At 39.6% G+C, this 21,467-nt stretch overlaps 1 protein-coding gene across 1 annotated transcript in view; it reads left to right on the forward strand.

Annotated features, from left to right (window-relative positions):
- Nucleotides 1–2,514: 2,514 nt before the first annotated feature.
- Nucleotides 2,515–21,467, forward strand: part of LOC139698999 (mucin-19-like) — an 88,290-nt gene continuing 69,337 nt past the window's right edge. Inside the window, exons 1-6 of the mRNA XM_071597993.1 lie at nt 2,515–2,674; nt 11,767–12,007; nt 12,381–12,439; nt 16,349–16,532; nt 18,302–18,474; nt 18,883–19,405. Coding sequence (XP_071454094.1) covers nt 11,774–12,007; nt 12,381–12,439; nt 16,349–16,532; nt 18,302–18,474; nt 18,883–19,405 — 1,173 coding nt within the window. The 5' untranslated portion in view covers nt 2,515–2,674; nt 11,767–11,773. The remainder of the gene's footprint in view (nt 2,675–11,766; nt 12,008–12,380; nt 12,440–16,348; nt 16,533–18,301; nt 18,475–18,882; nt 19,406–21,467) is intronic.

A 21,467-nucleotide genomic window follows, 5' to 3' on the forward strand; every position in this document is an offset into this window, starting at 1 on the left:
ATAATCGCAAAGTAAACAGTAAAGCATTAAAACTCATGTAAGCCGCTTCGTAATTGTGTTTTGGTTTCAATTTTTGAGAATTTATACTTGTCCAATAACTGTTTATTCTCCGAGGATGATGTGTTTACGCCTGCTTTCTTTACCCTAGAGTGAAGCATTCTCTGCTTTCGAAGGGCTTTTCTTACGTCTTTATTGTACCACCTGGGGTCGCGATTTGATTTGCCGTACTTTATAGGGATGAAATCTGTGATCCCTTTTTGCATAATATTGACAAATTGTGTCCAAGTTTCTTCCACGGTGGCATGACTGAAACGGGTTGTGAACTCTGTTAGTGAAGAGTTTAATTGATTGGCAAAAGTTTCAAATTCTGCTTTATGGTAAGGTATTTTTCTTTATGGTTTAACAATCTTTTTTATTTCTGAACCGAAGCTGACATGACACTGATTTATGGTCACCCAAGCCCTCGTCATTTGATATACTCTCATAACAATTTCCGGTGTGTTCGCATCAAATAGATCCAATATGTTCTTTCCGCGGGTGGGCTTGTCTACTACCTGATGGAGGGAGTTTCTTTGAACCAATTTTAATAAGGAATCTCAATATTTGCAATCGAGTGTCCGAGATTTAACGCTATTGCTATCCTAATTGATACCAGGGAAGTTGAAGTCACCACCAATTATGTTGATGCTGTTAATACTTTTGCGTGTAAATTGGTATATTTGTTCATCGGGTGCATGAAGCGTTTTGAAATCTGAGTCTGGAAGTCTATAGAAAAAGTATCAGTTAATGTTAGGAAGATTAGACCGCAGTAAGGTACATCAAACATTTTATGTGTTATAATTTTCAAATACACATTGTCTGCTTTCAAAAATGCACACAAGGTACATGCACTATGGTATTGATGCGGGATTTACTTCTCCGCGCATACGAGAGGAGCTCTTAATAACTTAAGTTAGATGAGGTAATGGCAACACACGAGGCTACTCATACTAATGGACAAAAGCCTGCTCGTGACAACATATCCTCTTGTGTTCCTTTTCTATTTTATTTTTTCTCTTTCGAGTGATTGAATGGTTAAACTTCTTACGTAAATTAATAATGAGAGAATTAAAAAAAAACTTCATCTTTGTTTAACATTTTTACAAAAAAGAACCGGTGCAATGGTCCTACGAAATACATACAAATTTATTTTTCTTGTGAAGTTAGATGAGTTCATACAGCCAACAATAAGAAACTTAGAAGGCTCCAATGATGTTAGTTGCTGTATTCACACCAACTCTACCTCCCCCCTCCCCCAAATTGCGGCACTGCCCCTTGCCCCGCCCCCTCCTGCCAACTTCATTACTCACTTGACATCCAGCTGTGCTACGCCATTGAAAAAACTGGCGTCTTCTCGCTGCAAGCCACTACTCTCCCCATTGACGGTCACCGGCTGACCGAAATAACGCCAATGGAGCCTTCTTAGGTTCTTATCATTGGCAATGGGAGTTAACCTAACTTCACAAGACAGCCAATGCTCGCGCGTATTTTTTTATTTTTCTTGATCCTTTCCGGTGAATACGGTAGTATTAGGCGCACACTAAACTCATGCGACGGAAACAACTGCCTTGCCACGTACTCCTCTTCCTCGGCATAAGCTAAATCTTCTGTGGATTGTACTCATAAATCGTCACATGTTACCTGAACGCAATAAGTTGCTAAATGGATTGGATCCGAATACGCGTTCGCTTATGCGTATATCCAGTATCGACACGATTCATAAAAAGTCGGAAGTTTTGAAAAACGAAAACCACAGTTCAGATTTCTGCGAACTTTTTTATGAGGGTTCCGCAAAATATGGTTTCATTTAAAAATAGTTGCGAAAATATTAGAGCAATACACATTTATTTGTGAGTTGTTTACTTTATTCACTGCCAAAATTGCCGAAAATCAAGAGCCCAGAAGGTACAATATTATTTAAAGGCGTTTCCTTGTGCAAAAACGCGCCACTAACTTTAACCGTAGCATTTTGATACATTTTAAAGCGGGATTATTCTTTGAGATTTCTTGTCAACGCATCATAGTTTCAGTTTTCTCACGTAAATTAATTAATTTATCAGTATTCAACTTGCCCCACGGTGCGAATTTTAGCTATGTCCGTTATTGATTATTCAGCAAGAGGGGCTAATTAAATTACGGCAGTAATCGTAAGGAGTAAGAGACGTAACGTTCACGAACATTACTACACCGAAAGCCTTTCATTTTGGCGCTATAGAGGGCAGCTCGTTCGTTAAAAGTAATTGACGATCTAGTAAATCCTAAATTTTGGTTTTGGCAATTTTAATACTAGGATAGTGTACGTTTAATCATGAATTTAGAATGTATCTCAGCGACATCAGAGCTTTCATTTAATATATGTTTGCTTATTTTGAAACTCGATCAAAATAATATCATTTCAATTGTCGTGCGAAGCCTTGCGCACCATTGGAAGAGTGTCGTGTTCACCACTGACGTGAAACATTATATCTTCACTATTTCTTCTATTTCTCTGCCACAGGAATATTGGATGGAGACCTTATAAACTCATTTCATTTGCATGAAGTTTTCTCATGCAAAGATTTGAGTATTATTTCTATTGTTTACATTGTTTCTGTCGCCGGTGCATCCAGTTCATAATATCTCCAGGATGAGTAACGTAAGTATAACTTGAGCCGAATTTCCCTGAATTATTCTCTAATCGAGGTGTATAAGTGCTTCAAGTAATGTTCGGAAAGAAGTGAGATTTTTTTGCTTATTTAAAATTATTTGTAACGTCTTTCAGGGGAATGTGTACGTTACTTTTAAAGCTGCTCTTCATTTCATTGGGATCATTATTTTCACGCGATATTAATGCAAATATGATGTATGCGCTGGGGACTAATGATATGTGTAATCCTTCGCCTAATGGTGAATTTTAGGTTTTATTATTCTCAAAAGTTACCCTAATGCATTGACTGAAGACTAGCAGTTTTTAGTGCCATCAATGATAAAGTTGGTAATTTCATTGCATAAACCGGTATCATCGTAATCATTGTTTCATGTTACCGTACAATCTAGTTTATTCATAGGATGCTTGTATTCGTGGTTTGGGAGTGCAATTAGTTTTTAAAGCATATTATACTATATTACCTAAAGGTGCCCTCGAAATCTTCCAACTCGTTTTTGTACATATATTTTAAGGTTCCATTGTTTGCCTTAAATGATATGGAGTAGGGATATTTACTCATTAGTTTTGTTTCCTGTCACACACTACCGTAGTGAAGCTGTTCCTTCGTTTACCCCTCCCTGTTGAATATGATTGCATCCTTCAAATACTTCATAGTACTTCTCCATCGAACATTTTACTGGGCTTTGCGTATTTCATTTTGTATCCTTCGTCGTCGTAGTGGTGCCCAGTTGTTTAATGCAATTTTAAAACTAATGTGAACATTAATTCTAGAAGTATTGTTCAGTTTTATAATATAAAGGCAGTACTCTCGTTAACTTAGTTCTTGAAAACATTTTCATATTAACATTACGTTTTCCTGTCATCCGCTGTTGTGGTGACAAGCAAGCGTTCATTGATAACACCAAGTAATTCTTCAATGGTGGGCAGCCTATGCTACAGTTCATATTTTTAAAAAAATTGTGTTATTCTGCCAATTTGCTGCTGTGTATTTAGAGTCACATGCTTTAAATAAATATATGGAATCAAATTTTCTGATTCGTTGGGAGGATTCATGATGGTATCCGATTTAATCATTCGTGCCCTTTTTCTTCATGCACATCATGTTGAATTTGAGCATCCTTTGTCATTGTTTTGAGGTATCTGTGCTACGAGATTTTATTTAAAGACTGCTGCTTTCCTGGGCGATATTCCTAAAAATACCTTTAAGAATTTAATGGAATGATTTGTTGAAATATATCCAGGCCACCCAGTCTCCATTTGTGAGTAAAGTGGATTCAAAGCATTTACAGATATGTGCATTTCTGTGTTAAGCTATGTAATCCTTTGAAATTAAAGAATGTCATAGGCATAATTATTCTCTTAATTTCATGCAGTCTTCATTTCCCTCCAAGTGTGACACTTATATATTAACGTGGTTATTTTACAGGGATTGGCTACAATTATTTGTCAAATTTCACCTTACCAGTCAATTCTTTACTTCTGGTGATAGCAAATTTCCCTTGTTTGCTCCCCAGAAATCAATTCTGTGCCGTAAACTGGACAATTGAGTGGACAGTATGGTTTGTGAATATTACTGCCATTTCAATTTTTATCTTAGTAACTAATTTGAGAGCAAAATCAGATATTATTATGATGAACATCATGGCCTTCTGCCTATGGGAGAGAGCTCAAGGAATTCCTGCCTGCAAACATTTTTATTTGCCAACTCCTCTGTAATTTTTAATTGTCCTTATGAAAGAGAAAAATGAGACATGTGCCAGAAATTCAATAACTCAGGGGAAAAGTGTAGTTTGATGTCTCTCTTGTCTTTGTTTCCGCTCTGCAGGTTCTAGTTGCAAAGATGAAGTTCAATCATATTCACTTGCCAGATGTTTTATGCCTAGTGTTAAAATCTTTGAATGGATTAGATATGTGAATTTCTGAGCAAGCTGTCCCTCGGGAATGTGATATGGGTTGGAACACCAGTGTAAGCTCTGCGGTAGTGGGTGGGTCATCATGAATATGTGCTATAAAGTGCTTATTAATGAAAAGAGGGGATGACGAAAAGGTTTACGTATCACATTGTAGGGTATTTTAAACCCTTCTTACTTGGTGGTCGGGGGCTATGGAAATCAGTTCTAGGTGTGTTTTCAATCTATCTATTTTGCAGTCCTATCTCTCATTTGAATAGCATCCAATTTGCTCATATGGTGTGGCATCTCAATGACTACCCCAGTGTCAGAATTAAAATCAAGTGTCCTTTTACTTTCTATGAGACTTTGTATAACCTCTTCCCTTCTCTCCTAGTTTCTCTAATAAGCCTGTTGTTACAATTACTTTATTCTTATGCCAATTTTTAATGAAGATGTGGGACATGTTTGAATTTTCTTAGGGTTTAATTTCACTTCACAGCATCCCTTTCATCGTTGTTTAGCTCTATATTTTGCTCTGAATCCAACAAGAGTGGCTTGTTGTAGTTTTAAAATATTGACTTGCTTTGTTTTTAGTCGATTGTTGTCCACGTAGTTCCAAGATTTCAACATGCACTAAGTGTGGGAATTCTTCAGCATTTTAAAGTCCCTTATTTAATAGCTTTCTGGTGCCAAATGCTCATCTTTGTGATGATATTCATGCCTCCATGAGGTCTGGTAATTCTGCCCAACATGTGTGTTTAATCTCATAAACTTTGATTTCATTAGATTACAAGCTGTTCCATTCAACACAGAAACGTAGAATGCAATAAAGCATCATTTCCAGTAGACGTGTCATTTTATCTGAAAAATTAGTCACGAGGTGAAAGTATTTTTCCATCCCATTGCATTTCTGGGAGAAGAGTTTAACAGCTTTAGCTGAGGTCTTCACCACTCTGCTTGAGCAAGTACATATTACACATGAAACATTGTCATGACCACTTTTGATATTTCAATACTGATTTATTCCACTTGAGCCATTGTAAATGAAGTAGAATTTTTTTCCTTTTGGGGCCATAGCTGGATCACTAATTTTTGATTAGGTAGATAGTCATACCATGTTATGAAATCTTTCATTCATGACTCATACCACACCCTGTGCAGATTTTAAATTAAATTTAGAGTCGTGTTGACCCCAAAAAGACTTGTGAACAAACTCCTTCCTCATTTATGCTATTAATAAGCCCATGAAAGCTTTCTCACAGTTTGTAATACACCCCAATGTGATATTCTGTCATGTTTCAGTAGAAAATATCCCTTTTGCCTTAATTTTCCATATTTTTTTTACCTCGACTATGTTAGCCAAGCCGCATTCCCTTCATGGGCTGGTTTGTTGTTACCCTAGCATATCTGCAAAAATATTTCAAATGCATTCTCCTTGTCTTGCCTGAATCTTTTTTGATTCAGTACTGCATAGTATAATTTACCTGTAATGATCTCAAGAGTATGGTTTTTCATTGCTTCCTGGAAATTCCTTTGCCTTATACCTATTGCACCATTTCTTCCTGCTTTTTTAACTTCTCCATGTCCCCTCCCTGTTCTTTTCCGTGGAAAAGTGCAAACTGCAGCAGGGGCAGTGAAGGGAAGGTGCTTAAAAAAGCAATGTGATGTTGTGAATTGCGATAGAAGGGAGAGCGTTTGGTGAAGGTTAAGGGGGAAAGGAAAAAATGCATTTCAGATTGGATGAAGGTGAATTAGGAAATCTGTGCCCTCGGATTCACCGAAACTATGTAATTTTTTGGGTGTCAGATCTTCCTGGGAAACTGTTGGTGGCATAGGAACTAATTATCCCCATTTCTTTGAATTGCACATGCCATTGGACTTAGTACTAAATTGTGCTCTATCGTCACCTATCAATCAAATCTTTGGGTTGATTACTATGGTTGAGCAGTGCTTAACAAAGGTCTATCAAAGTTCAAACTCTGATTACTAGACTACGGAATATGTACATAATAGTGAAAGGCTTCTTCAGTAGCTTGACGGTACCATGGCAGATACCACTACGGTGTGCTACTCTGTCTGAATGAATAAATTTTTCCTTTCCATTTCTTCCACATGCCCCTTTGTGCGCTTCTCTGATATTTTTGGTGTGGCTAAGGTATAATTTTCCATAGCAGCATCCAATCCACTGCATCTTTATGCATGTGATCTTACAATTCTGATTGCTTAGTTGGGGAATGGTGCCTCAAAATATAAATGCTGAAGATTCTTGTAAATGTCATGCTTTCATAGAATCCTGATATTTTCTTGAGATACATCCAGTTTCTCCTGTTTTGGCCACTAAGTGCTCTTTGTGCTCAGTTCTCATTGGGATCAAACATTCAGAGCATGAAAAAATTTGAGAGCCACTCGTATGGATGCTCTGCATTCAATACTATTTTAGTGGATTCTAACTTGTTTTGAAAAATACAGTATTAATATATTACAGTTCCTGGGTAAAAGAGATGGGAAGTTTCTCATTGCATACTACTTTACTGCTTGGATTGAGTCTAGTCACTGAGCATACCAGATATTGTGGAGATGCTCTTAGCTCCCGCCTAACGTGAGCAATATACAAAAGCCAACTCACCTGGAAGAAAACATTTCCTGGGAAGTTGTATGTAGAATCGTGAATGGCAGCAAATCAAATTGTTTGAGTGGAACCATGTAAGGGTTTAGAAAACTCATGGATGAGTATTTTTGGGCTCATTCATGGAGGTAGAATTTGGATGTGAGCCATCTTCAGGTCAGTTCATATTCTCATCCCAAGATGGGAAAAACAGGCGGCTTGTGAGGACTACAGGATAATAAGTTTGATTTTGCCCACAGCTAAGGTATTACTTACAATCTTCAACCGAAGGAAGTAATTAGGGAGTGATTGGATAGGTTTCCAAATGTCAGTGTCTTGGGAGGAGACATGTGAGGCCAAAGAGGTCTCTAATAGAAACAAATGTAGAATACAGCCAGCACGTAGTTGTCTGTTTCTTAGATTCCAAAAAGCCATTCGATAGAGTGAATTGAGTAGAATTGATAAATGTTTTATAGGAAACAGGGGTAGATGGGAGGGACAGGAGACTAATTGGCAACCTGTTCATGTCTCAGACTGCTGAGGTGGGAGAGGTAGAGTCTGGATGGCCATTGTGAGGAAGAGGAGAAAGGTAGGGTTGTCCATTATTACCAGTGATGTTCAATGCACATGGTTTATATAAAAGTATCAGGAAAGTTTAGGATAAATAGATTCATTTCAAATATTGCCACAATACCTCAAAATTCTTCATGCTCAAGTGCATCCCTTGAGCATTGACACACTTCAGTCAGAGCGGCTTTTCCATTACTCCCTGGTTGGTGGATCCTGGAAGGTCCTAAGGGGTATGCATGCAAGCTTCTTTGACTTAGGGTCCCATGGTGGTGGTGTCCTTTGAGGGAGGATTTCACTTCTGGGAATAGGAATAATAGTCTGTTGGTGCCCAGTCGTGACTGTAAGGGGGTTGGGGAATCATCGTAATGCCATTGCAGGTCTTCACAAGCGGACACTCCACTCTGCTTTTGTTGTTCGTCCATCAGGACCTTCTGGACGAGTTAAGCACAGATTCTTCGCATCCCCAAATTTTCGGTGACAATGATGTGCTCTCATCTTGTCGATGCAAATACAAACTGTGGTCATGGGCACACTTAACCGACGGTCTGAATTCAGCACTTCACGCAAACGTCAGGGAAAAATTGTCTGATACTTTTTATACAGTCCTTTTATGTGTGGAGGAAATGATTAAAGAAGCATAGGAAGAATTGGAGATGGGAATGAAAGTTGGCGTGGAATTCTTAAAATCAGTTAGGTTCGCTGATGGTGATCAGCTGATCTGCGATGAAGACCAATGTAAGCAAGAGAAAGGTTATTAAAATTTTGAGAAAGAATAAGGTTGTCAAAGTGCAATTAGGGAATATGAACAGGTTGTGGAATGGTTTACCTAATTCAAGTGTTTAAGACCAAGATGGTTGAAGAATGAAGAATTTTACGAGGAGGAGGGAGTTGATGGCTAAGATTTTAAATGAAGAAGTTGAGAAATGAGTGGTGGCATTTTTTATATGGAGCATGTTTTTTTAATGTAATATTGAAAATGTAATGTCAAAGTAAAAATATACAGGATGGATGCTGTTACACATCAGGTCATATTTAAAATATGTAATAAATATTAAATACCAGAGAGATGTATATAGTGCGTTTATGCGGAATGACTGCCAATTGTGAATTGGTGAAGCCGATTGACGATAATTAGATTTCCCTTATGACCCAACTGCCAATTTTACATTATCATTATATTCATTATCAGTTTTTTTTTGTTTCTGGATGGAAAAGAGTAGTAGGAGTAGTTATTATGGGAGGCGACCAACAGCTGAGGTCATTTGCACCATTAGGGAAGGATGGAGAGAGAAACCCGGCGTCGGTACTCTTTTAACCCAAGGGGTCAAGCAGTGTAATGTTCCATCCAATGGATGATGCAAGTACTCTCCACAAAGCACCTCAACTAGGTTTCGGGATACCACTGAAAAATATCTTCCATCCACAGGATTCAAACCAGGGCCCTCTCAGTTGGAAGCCAGTACGTTAGCCACCATACTATCCTGATCCCCCGTCATTTTCTTGGTTTCCCCTCTTGCTTTTCATGTTTTATCCCTTCCCTGTTCTAAGTGCCAGTTCCATTTTCTCATCTCCTTGTGAATGAATATGTGTTCACCATTTTGTGGATTTTAGTGTTGGAATGTGTTTGCTCGTTTCCTTCTTCTGGCTCTGCGTGCCACGAAATCAACTTCGTATCCTTCATGACGGTGTGTGGTTCCTTTCCCTACTAATTAGACATTTATTCATTTCTTGTACTCAGGTTTGAAATGCTCGTGGATTTATATGTTTTATTATTCTCTGGGCTTCATTATTTTTACAGAAAGGTGGTTTTGATGCCAGAGGAATCACTCCATGTTACAATTGAAAATGAAATCATACATAGTATGCTTCTACAAGGGACGCAGTAGTAATATTTTCAAATTTCTCCGAATGAATAAGACTACAAAGCCGAGTGCATGCCCCATGGACTTGATTATCCCAGCTTAGTTCAGACTCGACAGCAAAGTGAATTAATTTGATGGGTTGGCTATTTTCAACTTCTTTTGGTAAAAGCTGTACCTGAGGTGTCGGGTTTTGTCTTTTTTGACAATGGAAATGGTCGACTGCAGTAGTGATGTTTTTAAATGCTTCTTCTTGACCTTCACCACTCAAAGAACCAAGGTTATGGAATGCAACATTTCGATAACAAGACCTTGTTGCCATATGACATGAATGTTTCATAATATTCTGAGATTATGTAAAGAATGGTGGTGGCCCCTGCCACTTGCTTATGAAGTGGCTTGCAGCGTAGCTTTATGTGTTGGTGTAAGTCCATTGAAAATCAATTTCAAATTTGGAATAGATTCTGAATTTTTTGGTAGCTTGCCCATAGACCTAGTAGGATCGATGTCAATGATTCTATTTCCAGATGACACGAGCAATTATTGATAGCGTTTTGAATATGTGTAAAACAGTGACCAGTCCTTCAAAAACATCTAATAAAATAAAATTTATTAATGCCCAAATAAAATAAAATTTAGTCCATGAAAACTATCAATTGGGAAGCATCTAATTACCAGGCTCTCTGATTTATGTTCTTTATCTGAAAAACAATTTCTCCTACAGAATCAAATACCTTGACCCGAGCCAAAACATTTGCGTATGCAATGCAAACAAGTGGAAGGTTGCCGGTGCTCTTCCAGTCTGTATTGGCCCCGTTGCCAGGAAGAACCTTTGACCAGCACGGACTGATATGGAATCAATTATCATCATTTCATTTCCTTTTAATATTGTCATTGATTTCCCAGTTTTAACGAAAATTTTTATGAATATCAATGTTTCCAAAGAATTCAGCTATAATTGAAATTTTAGCAAACTTCCCAGTTTAAATTTTTAGTTCAGAAAAAATAGTAAGACTCCTATGTAATCAACCTTATTGCGCGCATTGTAGGCTTCTTTTTGAATATTAGGGAATATTAACTGTACCTTGCGTATATATCTAACATACGGTGACTTATGCTAAGAAAAACAAGAGTGGCTTTACAATGAATAACAGTTATCACTGTCACAATACTAGAAGGTGTAAATATATGCATGTGGAAACATCAAGCATGACTTTGGCAGCTAAAGGGCCAGCATCAATGTGCACACAATTAATTGTTCATCAGTCTGCCTAACCATTCAAAAAGTGAGGCAAGAATTTCTCCATCCGAGGAGAGTCCATTGACACATCTGGTGGACGAGTGTCATTCTAGTGTCAAGGAGGATTTATGTAAAACTTAAAATGTGATTTAGTTTCCCGCCATAACCGTATTTGTATCTATTTGGGAATAGTGTGATCTATATCCCATCGACGTGTCCAGTGCACCTGTCATGTATTCTCATTACTCCTGTGTCTGCTGGACAAATAAATATGCAATTAAAATGCAGATCAGGCTTTTTCGCACTCATTCTGAGAGCTTCAAGGTCAAAAATGAGAAGATGCTCCACATGATATTTGCATCCCAGTATTATGTGGACCAATATTAACTTGGGGGGTAATTAATTGTTTTGGGCATAACTTTACGCAATTGTTCCATGATGAATAATGTCGACATAAAACTTTGCAAATCAGCGCGTATACAATTGACTTTGATGCAACCCAGGCTTGCTGGATGATGCTGCACCTCAGTGAAACCTGGGTCGCCTTGAAGTTAATTGTATACATGCGGATTTGTGAAGTTTTATTTTGAAATCACTCATTACCTTTGGGTACAAATTATGGAGTGGTAACATTGCTCTAATCATCTTTTGTGGTGACTAGTTCTGTTTCGTTTCACCTGTAACTGCTTCATAATTTTTGGCTATTGATATGAAATTAGTGACATTTATTTTTTTGATCATTTGGAAGCAGGAACGTATTACATTTCTTTAAACCATTTTTATTGCGTTTTGGTGGCGTCACTCCCATGTCTAAAATGGGAATAAATGCGTACCATACAAACACAATTGTTAAATATTTTGACCATTTTGAAGGCCGTATGATAATGTTTTAAATATCCCCCATCCTCTTGCAGTAGCACCATGGAAGGCCATAGAGCTGAGAGAATGACACAGGCTGATGATGATGACCCCAAAGCCACAAGCAAGCATTGGTCAGCCACTCCAAAGTCTGGGCCTCCCAAGTACAATGTTCCTTGGATATGTTCTCAGCGAGAGATGGGAAATGTGCCAAGGAGGCACGGAGCAGCTGGACCACCGCAAGAACTACAGTGGGCTGCGGAAGATGAGCTCATACTAAAGAATCACGAGGAATATGTTAGTTAGATACATATATTGACTCTTTTCTGCAATGATATCAATAGCAGTACAACGTCTCCATATGAGTAAAAATTATCCTCTTGAGAAACTGGGAGGGAGTAAACTATTTTATGTCATTGAATTTGATATAGAAGTCTCCATCATATTCTCTCCTTTTTTGAGAAATTAAAAAGGATGGATGGAAGTTATTTAGGGGCTAACCAGTGTTGATAAAAGTGATTTATATCAGAAATCACTAGAAAATTTTTTCAAGTGGAAGGTTTGCCCATTCCCTTGATGAGTTCTTCAAATACCATTGAGTAATGCAAAGATTTGTGTATTTGGAGATGAGTGGTTTCCAATAATTAATCATTCTTTCAATCTATTTCAGCAATGCCATCTGCCGACCACTTCTAGGTCAACATTCCTAATGGTCTTCAGCCCTGATGGGTGAGTAGCGACTCTGTTGTAATTGACAATTGTGTGTGTGTGTGTGGCTGCTTCCATGGTCATTTTACGACACTCTCATGCGACTTGAACCGGTTGACAGCCTGTAGACTCTTGAGTTCATTGGGAGAGACACTATGTATGTATGTATAAAGTTTGTAAAAAAAGTTTCAGAAAAATAATTTAACCTCAGACATTGGGGTCCCATGGTGGTGTCATTTAAGGGATGATTTCTCCTCTTTTGGGAATAGGAAATAATGGTCTGCTGGTGCCAAGGCGGGACAGTCGTAAGGGGGTTAGGGAATCTTCGCAATACTGTTGCAGGTCTTCGTGAGTAGTCACTCGACTCTGATCTTTGTCGTCCATCAAAAGACCTTTGGGAGGACAAGTTAAGCGCAGATATTTTGCAATACCAAATTTTCAGTGATAATGATGTGCACTGTCATTTTTTTTTTAAGGTAATCTACCGGTTAAGGTAGGTTTTTGGATGGACACAACTACCAAACAAACACTTTATTACTCCTAACAAAACACAAAATCCATCAACCCACTCTATATCAGGTCCCTCTTCATCTCTGAGTACTTTCTTCCTCCCTTCATCCCGTCCAACATCCCTATCCTATTCCTTCCCTTTCCTCTTTGGCCAAACATTCTCCCCTCAATTACAGTCTTCAACATCCCGCTGCCGGTCAACGTCCCCTTCATCCACTTTTCCTGCCTCCATAGGATTGCTCCCAGCAAACCCCTCTCTTCGCTTACCATACCAAGTACTTCCTCATTTGTATTCTTCTCTGTCCATTTCATCTTCTCCATTCTTCTCCACACCCACATTTCAAAAGCCTCCAATCTACGTCTATCCTCCTGCTTCAATTACTGCGTTTCCGCGCCGCACATAGCCACGCTCCATATCAAAGTTTTTACGAGTCTTTTCTTAATATCCTTACTCGACGTCCTTCTCATCAACTCCCTCCTCCTTGTGAAAGCCTCTTTGCCTAGCGAAATTATTCTCCTTACGTCTCTACTTCTTTGACCGTGTTGGTCCAAAACACTACCGAGATACGTAAACTGTTCTACCTGCTCTAGTTTGTGCCCTCCTATTTTAATGTTAAGCTTGGCCTTTTTCTTTCTAGAAAATCGCATAACCTTTGTTTTATTAATATTGATTCTCATCCCATACCTGTCGCACTGAATTTCCAATTTACTCAGCAATGCTTGCAGCCCCTTGGCTGACTGACAAACTAAAGCTTGGTCATCAGCAAACCTAACTGATTTTACGAATTCCCCGCCCACTTTCATTCCTACCTCCAGTTCTTCCCATGCCTCTTTAATCATTTCCTCTGCATACAGGTTGAACAGCAACGGTGACAATGGGCAACCCTTCCTTACACCCCTTCCTAACACTGCCCATCCTGACTCCCCGTTCCCCACCCGCACCTGAGCAGTCTGAGACATGTACAGGTTGCGGATTAGCCTCCTTTCCCTCCAATCTATTCCTAATATCCCTAGTTGCCCTATTATCACCATTGCTGTTCAACCTGTATGCAGAGGAAATGATTAAAGAGGCATGGGAAGAACTGGAGGTAGGAATGAAATTTGGTGGGGAATTCATAAAATCAGTTAGGTTCGCTGATGACCAAGTTTTAGTTTGTCAGTCAGCCAAGGGGTTGCAAGCATTGCTGAGTGAATTGGAAATTCAGTGCGACAGGTATGGGATGAGAATCAATATTAATAAAAGAAAGGTTATGCGATTTTTTTAGAAAGAAAAAGGCTAAGCTAAACATTATAATAGGAGGGAAAAAACTAGAGCTGGTAGAACAGTTTATGTATCTCGGTAGTGTTTTGGACCAACACGGTCAAAGTAGTAGGGACGTAAGGAGAAGAATTGCGCTACGCAAAGAGGCTTTCACGAGGAGGAGGGAGTTGATGACGGGGACGTTGAGTAAGGATGTTAAGAAAAGACTCGTAAAAACTTTGATATGGAACGTAGCTATTTACGGCGCGGAAACGTGGTCATTGAAGCATGACCTAAAATATCTAGACCTAAGATATCTATATTTCCCCTTTCCATCTCTCGCTTAACATTCTCCAATTTCCCAGTCCTCATCATTGTCCTAACATTCCACGTTCCTAATCTAACTAATTTGGTCTTCTTCTCCTGCGTCCTCTGTCCTGCTGCTGCTGGTTTTCCCTTGCAAGGGTTTCGTGGGATGACGACCGCGGAAGAGGAAACACACGGCCGATTGGGCCGAGCCCCGTAATTCCCAGGACTCAAAATCTCTGTATTTTCCATCATTTAAATCTTGGGAATGATAATTGAGGTGGTTTCCCGTTGCCTTCCTCAATAGTGTTTTTAACGTGACACCATCACTTGCTGGCCGTCTCACTGGGGTCAGATGCCATTGTAGTCGCCTCACTGAGGAACAGACGCTGCATTGACTACCTTTATGGAATAGGGTTAAAACCTTATTGTTACTCATGTTGCCCAGCTCTGTACTCCAGCTTCAATCTGTCGTCACTGTAATGGTTTTGAAATATCTTTGAGACTGCCTTTTGAGGTGTGCTCTGGATCAGCTGGAAATGTCTTACATTAACCCATTGCCTCATCCTATCTCTGGAATATAAAGCGGCCCCAAACACAAATGACTATTTATTCACAAAATTAGCACATTTGATAAAAGAAACTTTATTAAGTTGTTTGTTGGCTTTGACAAAATTTTGCAAAAGTATTAGGAGTTACCCGCTCTTAAACTTGGTGTACATAAAAATTAAGTGGAAAGGATGTTGTTTATAAAAATTAAATATTTACATTGAATAATTCACATCACTGGAGATATATCTTAAAGGAATGGTATGGCAATGGGGAATTTCTAAAGGGCTTGAAATGATCTGTGCCCAGTGGCACTTTAAAGACCTCACACTGCCGGGTAGACTCTTCTTCACTGCATAATTCATCATCGCCAGAGCTTAGAATGTCGAGTAAAAACCATAAATGCAGTGATCAAACCTAAGCTCGGTTTGGTAGCTGTTGGTAGAGTTCACCCAGTACTAAGTTCGACGGCGTGTGGAATGAACACATCAGGGAAGGGGGGTCAGATTATTTCCCTGTGCCGGTTTGGTTTCCCAGAAAGATTTGCTACCCAAAAAATCACATAGCTTGGGCAAAGCTGCTGGTGCCCCAAGTGGCTTGTCCGGGAATCCAACGCTCCACTCCCTGGACTACCGTGACCCACAATGTCATGTAATTGAATGATATTTTCCCTTCAGTACTTTCACTAAATCATGGCTTCCTACTGCTGGAAATTTTATGGAGACCTAAAATTTACTGACAAGAAAAGTTAGTTTCTAAAGTGATGAATAGAAAAACTTGCCATTGATGCTGTCAGATGGCAGCTTCAAATATATACAGATATAACTAGCCAAAAAGTACAAAAAAAACTCAAGATAGCAGCAGGATCAACTGACACGTAACAATATGCATTATGCATACTGGTATGCTTGTGGTGATTAAGGCCACATCCAACACCCCGTATCAGTACACTTATGCATGCCAATGGGTTAATTAGTTTCAGTTAGTCATGACTACTTAGAAAAACTATTATTTATTGCCATCATACCTACAGTTTAACTCAAAAACTACCAATTTCAATGCTTAGTTCTCTCACATGATGTATTAAACAGAATCATGACTTGCACTCTACACTCCGAATGAGATGTGACTAGCGTTTTCATGACTAAGTGGCGGTGTCGCAAAGAAACATCACTCTGTGGTAAATGTATCACACAACCTATTAGCATCATCTCATAAAAACACGGACAACCATTAATTAAGTGAGACAAGTCATTGCAAGCCATTATTAAATGTTGATTATGAATGTATTCGGTGAAATTATGATTCATACTGTTTTATTTCAGCACTAAGGTTGCTTCCACACACGGGGACCACAATGTGTATGTGTCTGACCTGCCAAGTGGTAAAGGCATCCGCAAGCTCTCTGGTCATCCTCGCACACCGTGGTGTCTTGCGTTCCACCCCTCCTCCAATCAGATTCTTGCATCTGGCTGTCTTGGTGGACAAGTGAGAGTGTGGGATTTGCATGTGAGTTTTAGTCAAAGGTATTTGTGCTTTTCGAAGGATGAAGTTAATATGAGTTACGACTTTGGACTGAAATAGTGAATTTTACATGCAAGACATTTTATTGTACTATGAAATCTCAAAATTTTTACCAACCCTGAATTCGATAACCCTTGAATTTTCATTTGTGAAACGCTGAGCTTACATGAAATCTCATGGCTGCATGGAGATGGTCATCTGATCCCTATTGTATTCTTTTCCCAGGTTCTTTCACCACTGTACTTCTTTGCTTATATTTTGTATTTTTGGTTCATTGAAATTAGTTTTTGTTGATACATTTGTTTATATTATAGTATTGGTTTCTCAATTTTGAAAGTGATCATCAGGCTAGTGGTTAGCTGGCACAGTAATCTGAACTGCTTGCAACATTATACTTCTGTTTTTCTGGCAATTTTTTTAAATTCTCTTAAAATAGAACCATATCCTTTGATATTGCCTGGAGACAGTTGAAAGGAAATAAGAACAAAAATAAGAGAATTGAAAAGCAAGCAGAAGTTGGAAATTCTGCGAGAAGTTGGTATGTGAGACCAGGGTATAACCTTAAAATGTGTCGGTCATCTTGCTGTATGAAAAGTTTTATTTCTAGTTTGTCATTGAGGCAACTTATTTGTGTACATTGATTTATCCTTATTGTATAAATAAATGTTTGTTATTATCCTGTAAGATATTTCAATTGCAAAACATGAAATTTAGTTTTAAAATACTTTTCACCCCATGTTTTTGAATAATCTCCAATTATGCAGTTTTCCACTGGTCCTGGTTTGAGGATGTAAATTTGACATTTTGTTAGTTTAGTGAGGATTCAACATTTTGCATTATAAAGAGGTCACAAATTATTACAAGGAAACCAATCGATGAATATTAGCAAATATGGAAATGGAGAGGAATTAGGGGTACAGTGGAACCTCGCTTAACGAGCACCTTGCATGGCGAGTAATTTGGAATATGATCAAAATTGCCACTGGGATTCGAGCCTGGGCCCTCTGAGTGGGAAGCCAGTATGTTAGCCATCCAGATCCCCGGTACCTATCTTTAGTGATAAACTATTTATTTAGGTTCAATTTTGCTGTTATAAATTGAGTTCACATTCCTGGTTACTTCATTCTGCTTTGGAAGAAAAGGGTAAGGGGATTGCAAAGGTGCAGTGGCTAACGTACTGGCTTCCCACCTAGAGAGTCCTGGTTTGAGTCCTGGAGGCAGCGGATATTTTTCAGTGGTATCCCCGATCCCTAGTTGAAGTGCTTGGTGGATAGCACTTTGAGTGACTATGCCCTCTGTTGGATGGGACGTTAAACTGTTTGACCCCTTGGTGCTCTTTGTTAATAGAGTAGGCTAATGCCGACGCCGGGTTTCTCTCTCGACCCTTCGTCTTCCTATTTCTACCATCCTTTGTGCAAGTGCCGGCAACATCCCCTAAAGAAATACTACTACTTCTGCAACAAGAAAGAAAAGTGATCCACGATCCTAAACATTGGATATCAAAATTTCTTGGTTTTAAAAAAATTGGATATCAAAAAGAATCCTTGCACGTAATTCATATTTTTTGTTCAGCATGGAACAAATTATTGTATTTAACATTAATTAAATGGGAAAAGTTGTTTCACTGAACAAGTGTTTCTCTTTACGAGGAAGATCGCGAAATGGATGATGCTCGTTGTACGATTTTCCAGTGCAGATTCATTTTTGTTTGTTGATTGTGCCGTGGAGTAACGTGGTTGTTTCCTTTGATTCAGGGTGGCAGTGAGCTGTGGACTGCCGAGAGCCACACCGTGATTGCCTCCCTGGCGTTCCACCCGACTGATAGGATGCTCGTGGTGGCCACCTACAATGAGCTCCATTTTTGGGATTGGAGTCAACCAGTCCCCTTTGCCAAGTGCTTCACTGCGTCAGAGAAAGAGAAAGTCAGGTGAGAAAGTAGGGATTCATTTCACAAGGAAAATTGGAGTGTTTATTTGGCCTCGTGTTTTGCTTTCTCAGAATAAAACCAGGATTAGCTCTCCAGTTAAATCCCCATGACCTGTCGTGGAAAGTGTGTAACTAGCAATGGAGCGTACTACTTTGAATGGAGCTTTTTTTATCATTCTTCCAATTTTTTATTAAAAAACAATCTGCATTTCATAATTTTGCTCATGGTAATGTAATTACATAAAATAAATCTACAATACCGGTGTAACTTGGCATCGGGACTGCATATACGTGGAGGAAATGTTTCATGAGCGTTAATATTTCTTATTTGTAGAATTAAAAAAAATGAATGGTAATGTTAAGTGTAGTGCCTTCGTGCACTGACTCTCATCTCTTCTGGGCATTACAGGTATGTCACGTTTGATCCACTGGGGCATAAGCTCATCACAGGAATAGCCAACCGGACATTCGTGCAGTCTCAGTGGGACCGGATCCCCGTGAGCATGTCTGGCTCGTCCCACCCCTCGTCTTCATCGTCCACCTACTCCAGCACCCCCCTCTCCCACTACACCACCTCCATGCCCTCGACATCGTCCACCGTGGCCTCCGCCTCTTCGTCCGCGCCCCTCTCGTCATCCTCGGCTTCCTCTCCTTCGGCCACCTCCTCCTCTTTGAGGCCCCAGGCCTCCACCTCCCCTCCACCCTCCCAGGGCACCTCTCGGGCCTCCAATCCCTCATCGTCTAGTGCCTTGCACCCTTCCGAGCAAGAGAACCGGGTCACCGTCTGCTTCCATTCCTTGATGGAGCAGTATGAGCAGTTGGTGCAGCGCTACTATGACCTCTCTAGGGCACAGGTTGTGGCTGGCAGCTCGAGGGATTCTGGGCGCTATCATGTGCCAGGGACTTCAGGGACCACTAATTCCACTTCCACTGTGAGTATTGTTCATGCCATCTCCATTCCTCAACGTTGTATGACTGGCTCGAATTGATGCGACCTGTCTCACTCCATGGAATCACACTGATGCGTTTTACAAAATGCTTGTCTCTGCTTGTATTTATGGTGTTATACATGACATAGCTTTCAAAATTTAGAAGCATCACTGAATTTGAAGCTGGAAACAGGCACCAACAGTGGTTCTAATTTAGCATATATTTTAGAGATTCCATAGTTAATGTACGAGGGTCATCCGGAAAGTAGTACCCGTTCGTGCCGCATGAAGTGCTGACGACGCGAGTAGCCGCTGGACGAGGTCAGATAGCTTCAGTGGCTTGTCTGCCTTCTCTGAGCCAAGTTGCGTGACGCTAGCATTGCCTGTGTTGTTTCTGTGATTGTTTACAATGTTTAAAAAAATTGAGAACGCCGCCAGTTGTGAAGTGAGGGCAGTGATTAAATTCCTCAATGCAAGAAACGTTCGCCCATGTGATATTCATCGCCAATTAAAGGAGGTGTATGGAGACAATGTAATGGACGAGTCGTCTGTTCGGCGGTGGTGTCGCAACTTCAACATGGGGAGGGGGAACACACACGACGATGAGCGTTCGGGGAGACCGTCTGTCATTACAGACCAACTGGTGAGCTCAGTTGACGAATTCGTGAGGAACGATCGGCGCGTCACAATTGATGACATCTGTGAGCATTTTCCCAATGTTTCTCGAACAATTGTTCATGAAATTGTTAAACACCATCTGCATTATGCAAAAATTTGTGCAAGATGGGTCCCTCGCGTATCTCAATGAGCTGGCGGCGAAGGACTATGCAGCAGGAATACAGAAACTTGTCACACGTTATGACAAATGCCTTAATTTGCTTGGAGATTATGTTGAGAAGTAGTTTAAAGTATCCTCTTTCAAATAAAATTTTTTATGTTTGTTAATATTTACTTTTGTCTTTTTATTTCACGAACGGGTACTACTTTCCGGATGACCCTCGTAGTAAAACTGTAGTGGAAAGGATTAATTGAGCTTGTTATTGTGTCTTTTTAGACTGGCTATATTGAATAATATTTCCTTAAGCCATAAAGGGTTTTTTTACACCTCAATAGAAGTGGAAAAAGAGGGGAATATAGAGATGGATGTGGTGATTTACGAGGAAAGGTAATCCTTTGCCAGTGATCAGATGCACATTCAAAATACTAAAATGTTCACATTTACTCAGAGTTAATAGTTCCCCGAACAGAATTACAAGGAAATCAATCCTATATTCACCAGGGACGGTATTCGGGAACTTACAAATACACAGACTCACCGTCAATTACTGTTTGGCCCCAAGTGGTTTACGGGGATGTTTTTCCCATTGATAGGGACTGACTCTGGGATACCTTCACCGCTTACATGTTGACTTCAGAGGAGACGGAATAGGTTTGCAAAGAAATTAATCCAGATGACACGGACCTAATTCGGGGTAATAATACACACTCTCTCTCTCTCTCCCTGAGGTATTGCAGCGGAGCAATACCAACATTTGGGAATATAAGTGGACAAAACACTAGATGGCCTGATAGCTTTTGAAATTTGGGTGTAGAGAAGGGCGGAAATGGAAGAATGTAATTTTAGAATTATGTAGAAGGAAATACAAAGAGTTAACTAATATATTAAGATGGGTAACATCAAACAAAAGAAGCGTGGTTGAAGATGCCGTGCAAGGTTATGGGGTAAGGTGCAGAGAAAGGTTTAAATTGTTGCGCTGTACAAGAAGGTTAAAATGCTAATGGGAAGAAAGAAGGGAAAATCTGTGTTAACAGTTAGAGGTAAGTCAGGGAGAATATTAATTGAACCAGGAATGATCCAAGAGAGATGGAAGGAATATATGGGGCAAGTGTATGGCAAAGAACTTAGGCCAACAAGCTTGGGCATTGAAAGAGAAGATGACGTAGATGAAGATAGCTTCCAGGTCCAGGTTTACTCAACGATCATATAGAAAGGGCATTAAGGGAAGTGAAATCAAATAAGGCCAAACACAACATTTCTATGGAACCACTAAAAGGTATAGGAAAA

This window comes from Hetaerina americana, unplaced genomic scaffold (assembly GCF_022747635.1).
Source record: "Hetaerina americana unplaced genomic scaffold, ioHetAmer1.1.p SCAF_9, whole genome shotgun sequence".
NCBI lineage: Eukaryota > Metazoa > Arthropoda > Insecta > Odonata > Calopterygidae > Hetaerina > Hetaerina americana.